Below are 20068 nucleotides of genomic sequence, written 5' to 3' on the forward strand. Positions count from 1 at the left end.
CAGAGGCCCTTATGCCATTGCTTCTATAAGACATGGAACTTTTTTAAAGTAGCATTAAGTAATTTGAGTATTTTTCCGCCAGTACTTTGAAATCCAGTCGTACAGTAGTTTGATAATGGGTAAATATTTTCTTCGGTTGGAAAGTCCATTAAAATAAGATTATCACTACCAAAATAAGGCAATATCTTTTTCTCTGCACATTCCTTACGGACTGAAGATGTGTGGTGGAGATTAGGGGGAATTTGTGTTTCGTTGGAACGAAGTATATGACTGATAAGAAATACGATTGCGTCACTCTCACTATAATCTATATTCTTCACACCTCACAGAGCGTAGCGTAGTTGACAACAGATTGCTTCGTCAGGCAGCTTCGAGAATTTTCTGTTATTATGCCAGGTAAGCGCTTTCCACTATTGAGTTTTAATAACGTACAGTATTATTGATTTTCTCGATTTTTTTATGCATTTGCTTTTCTTGTCTGTTTCTTACCGAAAGAAAGTAAATTTCAGAATTATTACGTAAGCACTGACTTTTCGTATGTTTCTTAGTAAGAAAATTATTGATGTCTTCCTATACAATAAAGCAGGGCCGCTTTTCCGCTCAAACACGCTAGACACGTGCCTAGGACGCAAACGTTTTGGGGGCGGAGAAAATTGGAGGGCGAAAAAAGAGGAAAAAAATTTTTTTTTAAATATGCTGGTACAGAAAACGTCATTTTCGTTCCGGTTGAGCTAGCTGGTTACAAACAAACTAGATCTCAGTGGCTAATGTAAATATGGTAAGTATAATTTTACTTTTGTTAATTGAAAATAGAGATTTATATTCCTTGATAAATAAGAATACAAAAGGACAGTTATCTGAGGATAATTGGGGTAAAAAAAAACTATTAACTGTACTAATATTAGGAAAAATCGTGCTATTAGCAGACAAAAGCCGAGACTGTGGAAATGATTCCTTGTGCACTTTTTAATTAGCCTACAATAATTTACGAGAAACCTATAAACGCAACCTCTGTCCACTTAAAACTACTAGCTTGTCATTCAATACGATAAACTGAACATGAACATGATGAAAGAATTAAAAACACACACACACAATAATTATAATATTCTTTTGATGATTTCAATGTATACCCTATTATTAGTAAAAGCGCGCCCAATAATATTAGCAAAAGCGCGCCAGCACCTGATCATCTTGTCACAATAGCAATTATCAGCGTTTGTTTGTAACAATCATGGCAGTACCCAGTCAAGTTCACAGCAGACGACTTTCGAAGGAAGGAGTGCTCTGGAAATAGTGGGGAGCGTAATAATTTGAAGTGCCTAGGGTGCTGGAAAGGTTAAAAACGGCCCTGCAATAAAGTAGATCAGGCATTTTTAAATGACAACAGAGATAGCACTAGCGGGTGAAGAATTCGGTGTAGATTAAGAAACCAGTAGTGACCTCAGTTCTCCTTCAATGTACCAGTTTGTATGTACCAAAATAATTCTAGCTGAGCTTTTTACTGTAATCTTATTCCTAAGTGTAATCCTAAGGTATCTAATGGGGGAAAGTATGGTAAATTTTGGGGCAAGAATGATAAATTCGGGGGAAGATTGGTAAATTTCGGGGAAGTATGGTAAATTTAGAGGAAGAATAATAAATTTTGGGGCAAGAATCGTAAATCTTGAGGGGAAGAATGGTAAATTTGGGGAGAAGAATAGTAAATTTGGGGAAAAGAATTGTGAATTTTGGGGAAAGAATGGTGAATTTCGGGGAAAGAATGGTAAACTTGGGGAGAAGAATGGTAAATTTTGACGGAAGAATGGTGAAGTTTGGGAAAGAATGGTAAATTTTGGGGAAAGTATGGTAAATTTTGGGGAAAGAATGGTAAATTTTGGGGAAAGAATGGTAAATTTTGGGGAAGTATGGTAAATTTTGGAGGAAGAATGGTAAATTTGGGAAGAATGGTAAATTTTGAGGAAAGTATGGTAAATTTTGAGGACGTATGGTAAATTTTGGAGGAAGAATGGTAGATTTGCGAAGAAGAATGGTAAATTTTGGGGAAGTATGGTAAATTTTGGAGGAAGAATGGTAAATTTGGGAAGAATGGTAAATTTTGAGGAAAGTATGGTAAATTTTGAGGACGTATGGTAAATTTTGGAGGAAGAATGGTAGATTTGCGAAGAAGAATGGTAAATTTTTGGGAAAAGATAGTAATTATTTTATGTCGTGCTCCAGCCTCTGAAGAGGATGGCATCTCTGCATGTCTTCAGTATCTATTGTCAACCTTAAGTTACCTACCAGTTTTTCCCTCTCTCACTGAAAAGGCAAGAAGCAAACTGTGACGCCTCTGAGCATTCAGGTAACAAAAAAAAAAAAAAAAAAAAAAATGATACGCGATGCTTCACTAGCCCAAGACAAACTGTATTGAACTTAAACGGCATAACACCTAAAAATCAACTAGTTGAAACAGCGGGAACCATAAACAGTGGGTGGCTTAAACAACACATGCACTAAAAGGCATAAGCCCTAAAATCTTTTCTGACGCTACCATCGCGTCCATGCCAAGTATACTGTAGAATCAGTACGAATAGGTAGCGAAACCGCCATGTTCTATAAAATATTTAAGTTTGTAGTATGTAACAGGGTTCTCGCAGAGGTGAATGGCTTGTTGCATCCCACAATTCATTATGGGAATTTTATGGGATCTTTCAAACGCCACGTAATTGAAATTTATGAGACACTTAAAAATATTTTTGAAACTAGCCTTCGGCTTGCTGGGGACTTCGTCTCCAGACCCCTGCGTTTCACCGGCCTAAGGCGTCGCATTTCATATTTCAGCCTTTGCTTCCGTTCTTCGCACGGCAATAATAACGTTTATGGCATTGTTCTTTTGCAAAAAAAAAAATAAATAAATAAATAAAAAATAAACTCCTAAGAAAACGCCTTTTAATCAAAGTGAAAAGATAAATATCCCATGTCAACCCAAGTGCTAAGTGTGTTCAGAAACTCATCTCAAATCGTTCCGTGTTCTCCCGTGATGACAAGACTGACAGCCGCGAAGTCATTTTTATATATTGATAAAATAAATAAATAAAAATTGTCCGCCTTCTCTGGTTAAAAGTGGAATTTTCGGAAACTGTGGCGTATGCTCACTTGTTTTGAATAAGGCTCTTATATACCAAGTTTCATATTCTTCATGTGTCTCTAATCTTAAGGCATTTCCAAATATGACATCTTATTATAAAAATTCCAACTCCCCATCCCTTTTTTCTCCCCTTTTAAGCGAAACAAAAAAAAGACACTGAAACACATCTTTAATTTATTTAAATCGAAATATTAAGTGCGCGGCTATTTAAAGCGTTCGCAACGCGTTTTTATTGCTCATAAGTACGCTTGGAATACGCTGAACATGTATTTTAATGTGGATGGCTAATCACAATGCGCTACAAATGCGAAAGCGCTAAAAAAAACGCGCAGAAACGTCGGCTCGAGAATATTTGGTGCGTTTCGGAACAATAGACCGGCTGTTGTTTAAATGATGTCTTAAGGAAGGAAAAATGGAAAGATTTGTTGCCAGGGAAGGAGAAACAGTGCTTGGAATATGCTTTGTGCAGATATTTCGAAGGGGCCGAGGTGACTCAGTGGTAGAGCGTTTAATTCTGGTGAGTGGGGTCCTTAACTCGATCCCAGGTCTCGCCAATTGAACTTTGTGGTGGACAAACATCATATGCGTGGGTTTTTTCTGGGTTCTTCCACTTTATTCATTCCACCATTTCTTTCATTTCTCATTATCAGCATCTTCTTTAGTCTAGCCAGCATAACTTCGGGACGTAAAACTGAAAGATTTTTCAAAGGATTTCGAGATATGACCATCTTATTCATGGGCGTCTCTGGCGGGGGGGGGGCAGGAGGACGCGTCCTCCCAAATATTTTGAGTACGAGATAAATGGATCAATGCTGAAAGTATTTAGATCTATATGAAAAAAGTAAAAACATAGGCAGAACAAATTAAAGTTATGCCTGCTCTTAAACATTAGGTTAATGTGATTAGAATGTCCGCCTGACGTGTATCACTTTCAAAGAAGGATTTTTTTTTTTTTTTATGTTACGCTTTTTGGTTAGTCAAAGTAGTCTTGGCTGCAGGCACACAATTTTTCATTGCTTACCCAGCAACAATTGGTTTCCATGACGAAGGAAGGCTGGAGAAAGCAAGGAAAGGATGTATAGAAAGTTTATCTGAGAATTAAGAAGTGAAATCTACATAGACAGGGAAATATACAGGAGAAGCTAAGTGACAAGAATTTAAAAAGATAGAGAAATTTGAAAATTATATATGAGAGTAAATTTCATGCGAATATTGTAGAAGAGCAGCAAGGGTCAACTACTACGACAATAGAGAAACTAAAGATAGAAATGAAATGAAAAAATGAAATCTTTAGTTTTACGTCCCACGGTTATGCCGGTTAGGCTAACGAAGACGGTGATGATGAGAGATGAACGAAATGGTGGAATGAAGAAAGTGGAAGGAAATGGGAAACCCTCTCCAGTTTAGAAGCGGAATCTTCACAAACGCAAACCCACAATTCCAGTTATTTTTAATGAAAACTTTCAGCACTCTAACTTGGGGAGCTTCTTATATATTCTATTTTTGACAAATGTTGAACCCCCGTAGGAGACGCATTTTAATCAAAAGATCCGATTTAAAAAAAAAAAACTCAATTTTAATTATGTACTAATTATATTCCAAAATTTATTTCAAACGGTTCGACAGTATATATTTATGTAACCAGTGATGTACCCAAGGGGAAGTTTCTGGGTTGAAATTCCTCCTTGAGCAAGATGTGCAAAAATAAGCATTTACCACATTAAAATATCTGCACAAACATGTGAAATATGTATTTGGGAGCTTGAAATTCTGTGTGCGATACTGTGTATAGCAAACTCTCAAACATACTTCGTAAACTTATATTTGTAATAGTGTATTCTAAAGTAAGATGAAAAAGGAACGGTATAAAGACATGTTTCTATTTCAGACCGTTATTAATACCGTAAGAGTAATATACGTAGGCTCTTCCCTGCTTGTACTTCACTTCAAGTTTTATTACGACACGTTCATAATAAATAATCTTAGAAGTTTATTGAAAATTCCGTATTATATTGGAAAATGTTGCACAACATGTGTATAGTTGATGGATAATAAGCTTTCTTAGAATCTATGGATTAGCTGAGAAGATTTAAAAAAAAAAAAAAAAAAAAGAAGTCTTATCAAAGTATTACTCAATGTACTCGCATAGGGAAAGGAAAGAAAATAAATATCTTAAGCTTTATCATGCAGTAGAAGAAGCACATAGCATGTAACTGATAACCACCTGATAGAATGTTTGAGTCAGAGTTTACTCACAAACACGGAAGTAATCTGTCAATATTTGTTACTTCCTCAATTGGTCAACATGATGTGTCAGGGTATGTGTTGTCTTATCATACGATATACGAATGCTTGTTGTGATGTTTACTTTTGACGAACTTCAAAAGAATTTCTATATACTTCTTTTTTCCTGTTACAAACTTTAATATATTATATACTTTACCTTAAACTTTGTCTTTCTTTAAACTGGTATTATTATTTTACATATATATATATATATATATATATATATATATATATATATATATATATAGAGAGAGAGAGAGAGAGAGAGAGAGAGAGAGAGAGAGATAGATATAGATATAGATATAGATATAGATATAGATATAGATATAGATATAGATATATGGGAGACTGGGGTACTCACGAACACATAAGCTTTGATTATAATTAACTCTTTTGTTTTTAGAAAAAAAAATTAAGATTTCTTGTGTATTGAAAACTTGGAGTTTTTCCTGTTTACTAAAGTGCAGAGGAAAGTCGAAACTAACATTTTTAACAAATCAGTGAGGTGTTTTAAAAATGTACCTATGTTCGGGATTGCCCTAGTGGTCGGGGTAATCTCGAATATACTATTTACTTTAAACTTTTCTTTACCAATGAAGCGAAATGCATTAAAATGCGTTAAAATTATACCGTAATATAGTATTTAAATCTTCAATAAGAATTATAATTCCAAACTCAAGTCAAGACAAACATGATCAGACCTCATCATCTTTGAAACTATTACAAATGGAAGGTAATAGGGAATAGGCTAAACAAAAGGTACTCTTATGAAACAAATTTAGAACTAACTGTGCATTAAGTAAAATATTTATTAAAATGAAAACGTTATTTGGAATTGTACAAATCACAACTATATATGCGTTAATGTCTTACTTCCAAGGATAGTATTCTTTATTTGTTCAGTGTTCAAATGCGGTTAATAAGCTGAACAAAATTACTAACTGCTAATGGACGCTACTAGGTTAAATAAATTTGTAAAACACTCTGTGAATCACACTCAGAAAAAATTGCAGCATATGATGAAGGATCAGATATCTAAAATAGGGTTACTGACTATAGAATAATGAAGTAGGCTGCTAATGGCCTAAAATAATAAATATAGCATAGGCCCACTATTCTAATTAATAAAGCTAATAATGCTCATTACTAAGAAATGATCCAAACCAATTTCATTAACCTATTAGCTATTACTTACTTTTCAATAACAAAAAACTATTTTTAAAAAATTGATAATTTATTTCACACCACGGGGCGATCCCAAACATTCTGGGGTAATGGCAAACATTCTGTCCGGCATTTACCGATGAGACACCATGTTATTGTTAAAGTTGAAACTAATTGTTGACTGCATACAGGGTAATAAGATTACAAAGAACTAATGCTCAAATATAGGGGAATATATAACCTTATCTGTAACAAAAAGCCAACTTATCTTGCTCAGTTTGTTGAATCAACGTTATTAGTGAATTGACAAAAGCAACAAAACGTCTTCTTGTTGGCGATCCACTCAACTGACTGTCACCAAATTTATGCTACACTTTTCCAGGTCTCTCCGCTATCATGCAGCAAAATTGCTTGTTTCCTAACAAGCTTCCTTGGGCGTAAACTTGGAAACTTGGGTGTTCGCGAATACCCCGGTTTCCCATATATATATATATATATATATATATATATATATATATATATATATATATATATATATATATATATATATATATATATAAACTTAAAAGTTAGGATGAATTTACTTCACCTACTTATTCTTGATAGCGAAATACCTATTTAGAAAGCCTCAAAACACAGAAATATCTACCGATATCCTAAGCCGACTTGGAATAGGCTACCATTTCTCGTAAGATCAGCGAAGTCAAGCAGTGGTGGGTTTGGTCCGAAGAGAGATGGGTCAACATTCGTTCTTACCAAGTGGTGTTCGCATTGCAGAGTCCTCTCAGCGTCACGGGGACAGTTGGGAAATTACAGTGGCATAACTCGGACCAAAGGCAATCCGGAGAATCGAAAATTCGGATAATCCGGATAATATGGGTAATAAGCAAAACAAATGCTTAAATAAGCAGACTTACCATTTATTACGATAACTTTTCACTCATTTCTTAACAAAGAATTGGTCCACAGTTTTCTGTTTCAAACATGCGTGGCATTTGAACTAAGCACAATCATGCAAACGCTTTATTATTATTTCTAATAGTTCAGCCGGAATGGTGTCAGCTGAGCTTCAAGTACATCATGATGTTTGTCAGCTGTTGCACAGCATCTGCATGTGTCGACAACTGTTTATGAAATGTCTACAAATCTGATCCGGATTATCCGGAGATTCGGATCAACGAGGGCCGGATAAACGAGGCTGTACTGTACTTGAAACGAAGAAGTAGCCAACTTCCTGTCTAGAAAGCAAGCAATAATGGCGAGGGTGAGTTGATGTGGTAACCATACATCACCCCGAAGGCACACGTGCCGGTTTATAGACACTGGTCCGTATAGATTGTTGCGTAAGATTAAATTTTTACCTATTGAGGATGCATATCCTAAATTGTCAGTGAAATTACTTTACATAGTAAATTTTGAAGAATGAAATCCAAAAGACAGGAGTGAATTCAGCCTACTAAAAAAAAGAAAGAAAAGAAAAGAAAAGAAAAGAAAAGAAAAGAAAAGAAAAGAAAAGAAAAGAAAAGAAAAGAAAACGACAATGTTCCCTGATATTATTCAATTTTTATTTAATATAGTGTTTGTTATTTCTTTATCATGACGTTATTTCTTTGGTTTGAAATTGGTCAAAGGTAAGAAGTTGAATTACCCATAAACTAGAAAGAAGACAACTTCACTATATGAATATCACTTGTTTATTCAATTAAAATGTTTGGGAAAATATTATTTCTTCAAAATAATACTAATCGTAATAATTAAAGACCGGATGTTTAGGCATTAAAAACCTGGAAAATAGGCAGGCAAATAGGCACTTAAAATTTAAAAAATAGGCAGTAAAGTAGGCACTAAAATGTAACTCGAAATAATGAAGATAAATACTCAACACAATTAAAAAAATAAATTCAAGTTGTAGCTAATGGTCAAAGAATAGAGAAACATATCTGTTTGTTAATATCTTCTTTTACTGTATATACAAAAACAAAGGCTTGATATGAATTCCATGTATATTTAGTAAATATATTCTGTGCAGCACTTTATCACTACACGTAACAGTCCAAATTTCATATACTTTATCAGTACACACAGCAGTCCAAAGTTTCACAGCACTTTATCAGCACATATAACAGTCTAAAGTTTTACTACATCTTATTTTAAGTCCTACAAACCACTTATATTTATCGGAAGAGGCAGAATCCTTTCTTGAAATACTAAAATAAATATTGTTTCCAATAAAGTCTTATTTTGAAGAAAATGCATAGAATAGGCAACATTAGGCACTAAAGCAATTATTTAGGCAGGAAGAGGCAAAGTAGGCAAAATAGGCAAAATAAAATTGGCTTAAATTGAAACTATAAACCTCCATATAAAGTTTAAAACGTTATTTTTGACCATATCTTTAATATTAAAGAATAGGCATTTCGCCTAACATCCGGTCTCTACTACTAATAAAGATAACTAGATCAATCAAGCAACGATAGAACACTTGGGCGGTGACACAGATAATGGAAATACGTCATACAAATTGGTCGGAGAGAGAAATAGTAAGTAATTTATAGATGTTCAGTTGGTTAATTGAATTGGTGTTCAGCTTCCTTTCAGCCCCGAGGCTATATAAGACGTGGACCTATAGCTTAACGTGGGATCCGAATCACAGAGCTCACACTGGGAATCAAACCTGGGTCTCCCACGCTAAAGGCGCATACGCTGACCATATAGCCATTAGTCTGTATAACCACACATGATTTTAACTATAACATACAATGTAATTTTAACTGACTACAGAAGACAGCCGCGGTGCTCCGGCAATATACGTGTATAACTTCAGGTAGACGAACTTACGTAGACGTGGTTTGATGAAAGTTCTTAACAACAAAGATTCACAAGTTACGTGAATTATTTTGTGCATTATTCTAGAAAAGAATATATATACATGTTATTTTTATTATTATATAGAAATTTGACGAGACACTATAAGGAGATGGCGCACCGTGCATTATTTATCCTGTTGACCGGTGGGCCAGTACAACCTGGTAGAACACCCTCAATTGCGCGAAAATGGATTTTTTTTTGGGGGGGTAATGTGTGTTGATTAATGATGTGTCTTTGAAAAGTAATAATATTGAGTGTTCTTTTCGTAGACTACGAGTGGGTTGAAGCGTCCAATGGCGACGTCCCAGACAACGCAGTGCAAGGAGGCAACGACACTGACTGCAGCCCCATCTACGTAGGAAGAGCAGTACACGAAGGAGACCGATTACCTGCAAAAGTTATTCCTAGCAAAGGTGGAGCTTTTGTTCCATGGGGAGGAGAAGAAGTGTCCAAATTCGAATACGAGGTAAGTACTTTACCTTCTAAATGAACAGGTCGAGCATGACGTATTTTCACCAGTACTTCCGGAATCATTTGTTTCCGGTCGGTTCAAAAGACAACATACAGGGTGTCTTAAAAGTCCCCTGACATACGGCAATTTTTTTATTATCAGAGCTATAATAAAATGTAAGAGAGAAGAAACCGTCTCCAAATATGATGTTTTCAACCTAAAGTGATGGAATTTTTAAAATCGGACGAGCCGTTTGGGTTGTACACTCTTTATGCGCCCAATGTTAAATGAAAATGCAACGTTGCCATTTACCTGGACCCACAACATAAGTGAATAAAGTGACTGTCTTTTACACTAACATGTCGATAGCCAGTTCCATTTCAAATAATAACTTGATTCACTTATGTTGCAGGTCCAAGTAAATGGCAACGTTGCATTTTAACATCGGGCGCATAAAGAGTGTACAGTCCAAACGGCTCGCCCGATTTTAAAAATTCCTTCACTTTAGATTGAAAACATCATATTTGGAGACGGTTTCTCCTGTTACATTTTATTGTAACTCTGATAATAACAGAGTTACCCTAGGTCAGGAGACTGTTGAGACACCCTGTATAACTGGAACTTAAAATAGTTGACTTATTATAACGGAAGAGATCATTGGTTTCTTTTGTGTAAATTTTCGAAAGAAGAGGCCTTAAAAGGCAAGTGGATCAAAGGTAAGGCAAGTCTAACAGTCTTATGCTTTCTTTGTCTAACAGACGTATCGTTTGGAACTTAAAATATGAGGTTTGGATCGTTTCACTTAGATTGAAAGCAGAAGTGACGAAATCAACTTGATTCATTGTCACACACATGGGACCGAATTGACTCCTTCTTGGGTCCCCAGCGGGAACAGAAAAGTGAGGCCCCTATCATATTTTATAATCTTCAATGAAGGAGAATAAGATAATCACTAAACTTAAAGACCCAAATAATTATATTGGTGGATGTGAATGTGATGCTCAAAACCAAACTACTATAATATAAAATCCTTTTTCTATACAGTAACATCTGCCTATATTGCCACCATCGGTTTCACTGCAAAGTGGCAAACCTACAAAAAAATAAATTATTTTTGAAATAAAACTATTGTAGATCGAAATAAGTATTTTTAATGTGGCTACTTATTGTATTAGTTTGTATTTTATAAATAAAAGGCTATATGGCAAACTTTATTTCTGGAATGCGGAAATATTCTATGACATAAGTAGCTATCTTAGTTCGTCATTTGCACATTATGTTTTATATGTAATTTCAATATGGTATTTAGATACAAAACGCTTCACACAGTTTTCCTCCCCCCCCCCCCTCTCTTCTTTCTTCCTGTATGATAGATGAGAATAGTAAAATATCAGCTCCAGGAAATACTCAAAACATCCACTGTCTCACTCATCGCTATCAGTAAGGGAACATCAAAAGCAACCGATTGTGCAACTAGAGAATGGTTATTGACCATCAACAAAGAAAAAGACTTGTGTTTTTAACACTGTGCAACATATATCTGATTTTTATTTGTTCTAAACTATATGTAAACTCCCAAAGAAAAATGGGATTCGAAGACGTGACAAAAAAACAAAAGAACATCTGAACCCGTCTCGATTAAACCACGAAATTGTCTTGCAGTAAAGAATATGAATAGGAAGCCTTAACGGTATATTAATCTATTGATTCACTTGTTGAACGTTGTTTCAATTTCGGCTAAGTTCCAAGATAGACAGATGGTAAGTTAATAGGTTTTCCTGTATTTTGATTTGATAAAATCGTGTTAAAATAATAAAAATCATCATATAATTAATATTTTATAACATCATGGCTCAATACTCATTGAGCTTAGATGGTTTAATAGTAATTTTCCATGTTTCTTAATTAATTATTTAGTAATTCCATCTTACCCTCCAAAGCATCGGCATTCACATAAACGTTTTGTACCTGAGCGTTATAAAACGTATGTTGATGAGACACGCGTGATTGTCGGCGTGGAATGTACCAATTTACGTTAATGTAAATCCCATTGAGTGACTCGCAACTAAACAATGAACTAATAATAATCATAGGTATTCTGCCATTATTGACAGAAAAAAGCGTCCATGGCCCACGGTCTTCAGCTAATCTGTTTGTAACCACCCGGGTGTCGGGTCGCTGTTTGGGCTGCCATTTATTTGTAACCAACTTGAGTTCGAGGTCTCTTTTCGGGCGGCATTTATTTGTAACCATTTCAATTCGAGGTCTCTGTTCGGGCGGACATTTATTTGTAACCACTCCCTGTAATCTGGTCGCTGTTCGTGGTTCGTGGTCCTACCAATAAGTATTCTCCCAAGACTGGAACTTACCTGGACAGGACGATGAAGGACCTCTCCAAGAAGAGTTACAAATTGTTCCCAAATCGCTCGTCGGTCTCAATGATGAGATGAGCATTAGGCGCCGAGAGGTTCGGGTGTCTCGTCCCGAAAGCCTCACAGACGATCAGATGGTCATCCAGACCATAACGCACACAAACATCACTCACACAAACAACGAAAACACACTGGATTAAATAACACTATACTTATTTATTAGAATACTAATATAATAAAAAAATAACGAAGAGAAATAAACACAACACTCAACACATAATATGTAGAATAATCTTCATTACTAAAATCACACTTTGCCCTTTTAATGCAATGTAGCCATATATATATATATATATATATATATATATATATATATATATATATATATATATATATATATAAGATTATAATTCAGATTTCACTGCAAATGCTTCTCTCACACCATTGACGCACTTGGGGGATTAGCACTGGAGAAAAGTTGCCGAGACAATCTCAGTTGCTGCGCCAAACGATCCTGAAGCGTAAAGATGAGTCTTCAGCAAATTAAAATAGAGAGCCTCCAAAGTAGAATGCTGATGTTGGAGGACGCGTGTATAACTTTTTAAACGCACAAGGTTTGTGAACCTGGGACTTCACTAGTTGGGACTAGCCGTAAGAAAACGTCCTTCGCCGGCTAATAACTTATGCCCCTTAACACAATATCATACTTGAAGCTCGACGCGACGTGCGTGGTTACGGCTTCCAGACCTGGAGTCAAACTCCCTGAGCACCAAAGCTCAAGGTACGAGTTGCAATGCTCGATTGCCGAGTGTTGGCAGTTCATTCCAAAAATCACTCAGTTAACTCACCTGTATGCACATACAAACAGAATATAGAAAATAATTTATGTTAATTTTAGTCAACTGCCTACAATGCACGAGACACTGCGATAACTCGGGCGTGAGAAAGTACAGATAAGGAACTGCAAAGCAACGCAATTGGTGCCACTATGGTCACTTGAATACCTGTTCTGGTCTAGTCTGCTCTAATGTATTGCAATGTTTCATAAGCGATTAAAGAAAACACTTAATTCAGTTTCCAATAACTATAGAATATATACTGTGCATATAATAAGTCAAGAAGAAACACTGAAATGGTTTGTCACTAACTGAAATGTTCTCACCAAAAGCAATGTTTTAAATATATATATGAAAAAGCGATGAAAGACTTCTTTGTCCAATTGTGTGGGAAAGAAGCAATTACCACCGAAGAAAGAACTTATATGCGTCGCAGAATAAAGTACAAATCGAAAATAATAATCGCTGTCTTTACGAAATATACAGAGTGTCCACAAAAAATCCTTCTGTTACCTCATAGCGGTTATATGTTAGTCTTGACGTACGATTTATCTGTTTTGATACCGTCCATAAACTGTAGCCTCCTTCGACCCTCCCTATCTTTCCCGCCACCATACCCTCTAACGTTTTGTTATCATTTGAAGAAAACTGCTACAGAATCGCATTGCATGCTTGTCGAAGCTTACGGTGATCATGCTCTTGGTAAGTCACAGTGCTATGAGTGGTTTAAACAATTTAAACGTGGCAATTTTGACATAAGAAACAAAGAACGTGGAAGACTACTGGAAAAGTTTGCAGGCAGCGAATTGCAAGCACTGTTGAATGAGGATGACGCTCAAATGCAACAACAGCTCGCTGATCTATTAATTGTGGCACGAGAAGCAGTTTCCATGTGTTTAGAAGCCATGGGCAAGATTCAGAAGGTGGGAAAACGGGTTCCACATGCATTGAGTGAACGACAGCAGGAAAACATGAAAAACACTTGCGAAATTCTGCTCGCCAGGTACAAAAGGAAATCATTTCTCCATCAAATTGTGATTGGTGACGAAAAGTGGATCTATTTCGAGAATCCTAAGCTTAAAAGATCATGAATAACTCCAGGAGAACCGGCGACATCGACGCAAGACCAAATTGCTATGGACGGAAGACAGTGCTTTGTTCTTGGTGGGATCAGAAGGGAGTGATCTATTATGAACTACTGATACCTGGGGAAACCGTTAATAACCAACATTACCGACAACAAATTATCACTTTGCATCAAGCTTTTCGTGAAAAACGACCAGAATATGACCAAAGCCAAAGTGATTATGCTTCACGATAATGCACCCTCACACACAACAAAACCAGTCAAGGAAAAGATTGCGACTTTTGGTTGAGAAATCCTTTCAAATGTGGCTTACTCACCAGACTTAACGCCTTCCGAGTTTCACTTATTTGTATCCATGGGACACACTTGCTGACCAGCACTTCACATCTTACGAAAATATACGAAAATTGCTTGATGACTGGTTTGCAGAACAAGAGGAAGTTTTTTTTTTTTTTTCCTGGCATCCATAAATTGCCGGAATCCGGAACGAAAGCAGAAATGTATCGCTTGCGATATCCAATACTTCGAATAAAATAGTACTTAGCATTGTCATACAATCACTGTCTTTTCTGTACATAAATTCCAGTTTCATATTTACACACCTGAATAGAAGTAGATAACAATGCGTATTTGGGAACTGTTAAGACTTCATTCAGTTAAAATTCCACATCTTTTGTCGCACGGTTCCTCTTTACCTATAGTACCGGTAAGAAACTAAGATTGAAGTGACTCTTTACATCGTTGGTTTATTGAAGTTTCACGTCCCTTTTCTGCATCCAGACTACATGAGACGTGGATCTACTGTTTCAAGTTGAAATCGAAACATGTAAGTGTTCAAATGTGAGTCCCCTCCGACCGGAAATCGAATCCGAGTGATTCGTTACTTCGGAAACTAATTAGCTTCTTAGTTGCCGAGTAATTTGGCTGAATCACTTTTTATGCCATCATTCTGTGTTCGGTTCCATAGAAATCACGTCTCAATTGAATTCTACAGAGAAAGGAAGTATTAAAACTTAAACAATTTTTTAAAAAGTGCACTTCAAATACTACTGTAGCATTTAAGCTTATTTCAGATAATACAAGAACAATTACAGAGCTCTGGTTATATGGTTAGTGTACGCACGTTTGGTGTGGGAAATCCAGTTTCGATTTAAGATGAGAGCTCAAATGATTTAGATTCCATGTGAGCTGTAGACTTGTCTCAAATAGCCCTGGTGATGAAAGAGTAACGCTAAGATCCAATTTAACCAATCCTTGTTTAATATACAGTAAGAATCCCAGAACTGTAATTTACGTCTGATACAGCCTCTGTATTGAAGGAGACGTTGAACTCCAATTCAATTGACCAAGTAATGTTTAAATACAAAGAATACCAAAGCTATAAATCTCATTACCACAAATAGACGTAGCGAATCTCTAAGGTTTTCCGGAGACTAGACAATTACCGAATAGTGTGAGTGAGACAGCCATTGATAGAATGCGCATTATTTGATACGGTTTCTCTGTGATTCATGTAATGTATATTTTCTTTCTTTCAGGTATTATGTCACAGTGGTAAGATCAAATGGCAAGTGTGTGAGGATGGTCGTGTCCCTTCCCACGCAGTGAGGGCAGGTGACACTGCAGATGGTGAACCTCTCTACGTAGGAAGAGCGTTCCATGAAGGATCTCTGACTGTTGGCAAGGTAAAAACAATACATTATCTTTTAATTGAATTATAAAATTGAACCAATTACAAGAATACGAAATTTACAATAACTTTAGGAATAAATTATATCAAATGAATACAGGATATTAATCTCATATTCATGTTGGAGGGTAAAATTCTCGGAAGCATATCAGAATTCAACCTAAGAAACTCGCCTAGAAACAAAAAATCGTCTTTTTCTAATCATGTGGATTCATCATTCATAATGTGCATAATGTAATTTTTGTTTTAACTGAATTAGATAGAATTGTTATCATTTATCTTCCCTAAATCTTACCTTAAAATAGTCGACTTCTCAACTCATTCAAAGATTTTTTTCTTCATCCACTTCCCAAAGAACATACGCAATGTGATGTTCTGGGTATTATTTCATTTAATAATTTATTAGCAATTAATATAACTTGAGACTATATTCGACAATACAGGATTTTTGATTGAATTATTTTATTTGTGTATTTATTTATTTTATTTATTTACAAATCAAAATTGATTGAATACTATGCAATCTGCAACACAGTAGAATAGATTGGATTGTATAACTCGAGGAGATTCTGAAATTGTCTATAGTTTTTGAATCTCCAGAAATTGTGACTCCGTATTCCCTAGGGATGCGCAAGAGACGAGTCAATACAGGATTTTCCTGACAAAATTCGAGTCGAGACACGGATCTTTCAATAGTAAAATATACATTTTTCGAGTCGAGACATCACTTTTACAGCACATTTTCGAGACGAGACAGCCACATCTTGTCTCGTGCGCATCCGTACTATTCCCCTCGAGTCGAAAATTAAAAAAAAAACACCGCACACGATTAGATCTAGTAAAATTCTGTGTACAAAATTTACTGGCTCTAAATGACTTCTTTGTATATGCGAAGATCCCATGACAGACACACATGTATGTTCCTTTATGTATTAGTTTGGATAAATCTCTTATTCGTAATATTCTTAATATAATTAGATCTAGATGTGCGGGTTGTAAACTCTTCTAATTCTAATCTAATTCTAGTAAATTCTAATAAAATACATAAAATATTGCTAACCTAAAAGAAACTGAAGAGTGAATGAAAGACTGAGCTACCACCATTACTGAGGCTACTGAAATAAGACAGCCTTCTTGTGTTTTGGAATGTACAGGGTGGTCCGGAAGTGGGCGTAACCCCCCTTTAGTTTCAACAGCATAGTGTTAGTTATGGTAGAATGTCTGTACACAGTTACCTTGAAGTCTTAAAGAGTCTTAAGAGTCATAAACATCGGTATGATCACCATCCATGTCGTAACACAGCTGAATTCTACGCCAAGTTCTCGCAGATGTTTTGAGGATATACTCCGGAGTCACAAGAGGGAAGGCGTGTCGTAATTCCCACATTGTGTGATATCGAGTGTTTCTTACTTGTTGCTTTACCAAATCCCAGAGAGCATTGTCTGGTGTCGTCAGATCGGGACTTCTTAAAGGCCAGGCAAAGGGAGCTGGTGAAGATGCACAACCTCCTCCAATCCAGCGGCCAGGAAACGCCAGGAAACGTACTCCCCCACCTGCAAATAACTGTTATCAAGCAGAAAACAGCAGAAAACTAATGAACATGGATAGCAATGTTACCAGACAATGCCAAGCTATGTTGCCAAACAAATGTGGGTAAAACCGTCAGAAAACACCAATTAAGGGTACGTCCACTTCCGGACCACGCTGTATATTACTTTTACAAAAATATCATATCCTATAAGGTATTTGGGGAGCAAAGTGGCTTATAGATAAAGCCCTTAACTCTTTAGCAAAAAGGTGCGATTCAATCTCAATCTATGTAAGCTTTCGGCATAGTTCCGTATGTATATATACATTTCCTTGGAGTCAACTGCCTTTTCTCAATTCTTTTATCATCATTTAATTCTGTTTGTCACCTGTCAGAGGTGCGGTACGATCGCTCAGTAATAGAGTACTTATCTCGAGTGCGTGAGGCCCCTGGTTCTGTAACTGGCCAAGTAAGTTTGTGGTGGACAACATGGTGACCGTGGATTTTCTCGTGGTACTTCCGTTGCCTCCCACACTTTCATTCCATCAAGACTTCCATCATCATTCACTTGTCTTGATTATCCGTCTCCCTAGGCTAAAGGGCATAAACGTGGGACGTTAAATTGAAAATTTTGATTTCATATTTTCTTCATCTCTCACCTTTAACTTACAGAGCAGAAAAATTAAATGTAATTTAATTTGTCCAAAATCATTTCTTGAGCACACTATGAGGTAGAACATTTTTAGAGCAATATATTTATTTATTTCGGGAGTAAATTCAGATATCTGTTTTGTCGGTTTTCATGGAATTGAAATATTCTATTGTGACTGTGAAGAATCATATTTGATCAATCAGTGAGCTCCTTCGTAGCTAAGCGGTTAGCGTAAGCGTCTTTGGCGTGGATACCCGGGTTCGATTCCCGGCGGGAGCTCATGTGGTTCGGACTCCACGTTAATCAGTAGGTCCACGTCTCCTATAGCCTCCCTGCTGAAAGGGACGTTAAACTCAAAATCAACTCAACTCAATGGATCAATCAGTGTCCATAGTTGCCTATGGAATTGCGTCATCCTCTTTACTGTCTTTTAGTAAATTTTACTTATTTTCGTTTGCTACTTATTAAAATATTTTAACAGACTTCATTTATTTTGCTAATGTTCAAAACTTTATCAGTAAACTATCGTTTCTTACTAATTAAATGCAGAGGCGGCTCGTGGCTAAATAAGGTGAAGCACAGAAAACCTGGTCGTAGTGTTCAGTGGCGGTGAATCTGGCTCTTCTTCCTCCCATGTTGCACGATTTTCCCCCGACTTTCGGGCTACTAGTAATCTAATAAGCATAATATGAAACCAATCACTTAAGGGGGGCATAAAAGTCGAGGTTTCCCGCGTTGTAGAGGCGTTATTGACGCCACTGGCAATGTTATATCTGTAGAAGAAGAAGTGGCATTCGTTAACCCAAATCTTCTTATATTTTGTTACAAAAATAACATTGCTTTTAAGATAACGATAATCGGTTTAGAATGCTTTATTTTTTTTCTTTAACGCTGATTCACTGTTGCTCCCACCTTTACCTCCTATACAGAAAATAGAGAAAACATGCAAGTATTTGAATTTCGTTGAAGCATGCAAGTTATGCATTGAATTTTTAACATAAATATTAAAACATGAACTTATCTTATATGTACAGAAGATCGATGCGACGATTCTTTGCTGTTGCATATCGTGTAATTACTTCATCATACCGAAACCATCACATCACACGAAGTAATGGCATCCCTTTCTACACATAATTCAGCACAAGATCTAATACACTGTCACAAATTCACCCCCCCCAAAAAAACACACACACACACATAAATATCTTACAAACGCACAATATTGTTTGAAAACAACTCACAAAGAAAAATACCACACATAAATATCTTACAAACGCACACTATCGCTTGAAAACAAGATAAAACATGAAGAAAATCACGATATTACACCTGCTTCCCTCGATTTTCGCGCTCTTACAATACTACAAAAATATGTTTCACAGTATTGCCGTAACTGTTATAGATTTTTTTCTTTTTTGGTTTGTATGCTTTTATTGTCAACGTTTTTAGCATGTTTACTAGAAATTAAGTATAGACCACTATGTATTTTGAAACCAAATACTAAAAATTCCCTTCAAAGGAAATATTATACTTCCCCAGTAAAACGTTATAGAAGTTTAAATGTTGTTAATTTGAAGGAAATAACATATGTAATTGAATACTTCTATATAATCAACGCTTACGTTTAAATTTATTCAATTTGCTACACTGCATGACCTTATCTAGGGAATAACGGAGAGTATAGCACAGGGGTGCAAATAACCACTAGCCCGGGGCGAGTGGTTCATTGGTGCTGGCGAGTATTTAATATCATATCGAAGGTAAGTAAGATGGGTTGCCATGTTAGAAGAACTTGTAGCTGTCATTTAAAAAAAAAAAAAAATCTTGAAACCCTACCATATTTCACCGTGTACACATAGTCTTGAAAGGGTCATAAAACATTTTTTCCATCTTGCAAGGAGTCGAACAGTGTCCAACTTTCTGGGACGTCTTGCTTGCTACCTGCTATCGCCCTCCCGCTGACATAAAGGAAAAACCAGTTTCGCCGCTTCCGAAACAACG

At 36.1% G+C, this 20068-nt stretch overlaps 1 protein-coding gene across 1 annotated transcript in view; it reads left to right on the top strand.

The window, feature by feature from the left end:
* The first annotated feature begins 229 nt into the window (after positions 1-229).
* The window catches only part of LOC145671439 (pfs47 receptor-like), an 80362-nt gene continuing 60523 nt past the window's right edge, over positions 230-20068 (top strand). The window contains exons 1-3 of the mRNA XM_081740628.1: positions 230-396; positions 9718-9914; positions 15733-15879. Of these exons, the coding sequence (XP_081596754.1) occupies positions 390-396; positions 9718-9914; positions 15733-15879 (351 nt within the window). The 5' untranslated portion in view covers positions 230-389. The remainder of the gene's footprint in view (positions 397-9717; positions 9915-15732; positions 15880-20068) is intronic.

This window comes from Thermobia domestica, chromosome 15 (assembly GCF_964235325.1).
Source record: "Thermobia domestica chromosome 15, izTheDome1.hap1.1, whole genome shotgun sequence".
NCBI lineage: Eukaryota > Metazoa > Arthropoda > Insecta > Zygentoma > Lepismatidae > Thermobia > Thermobia domestica.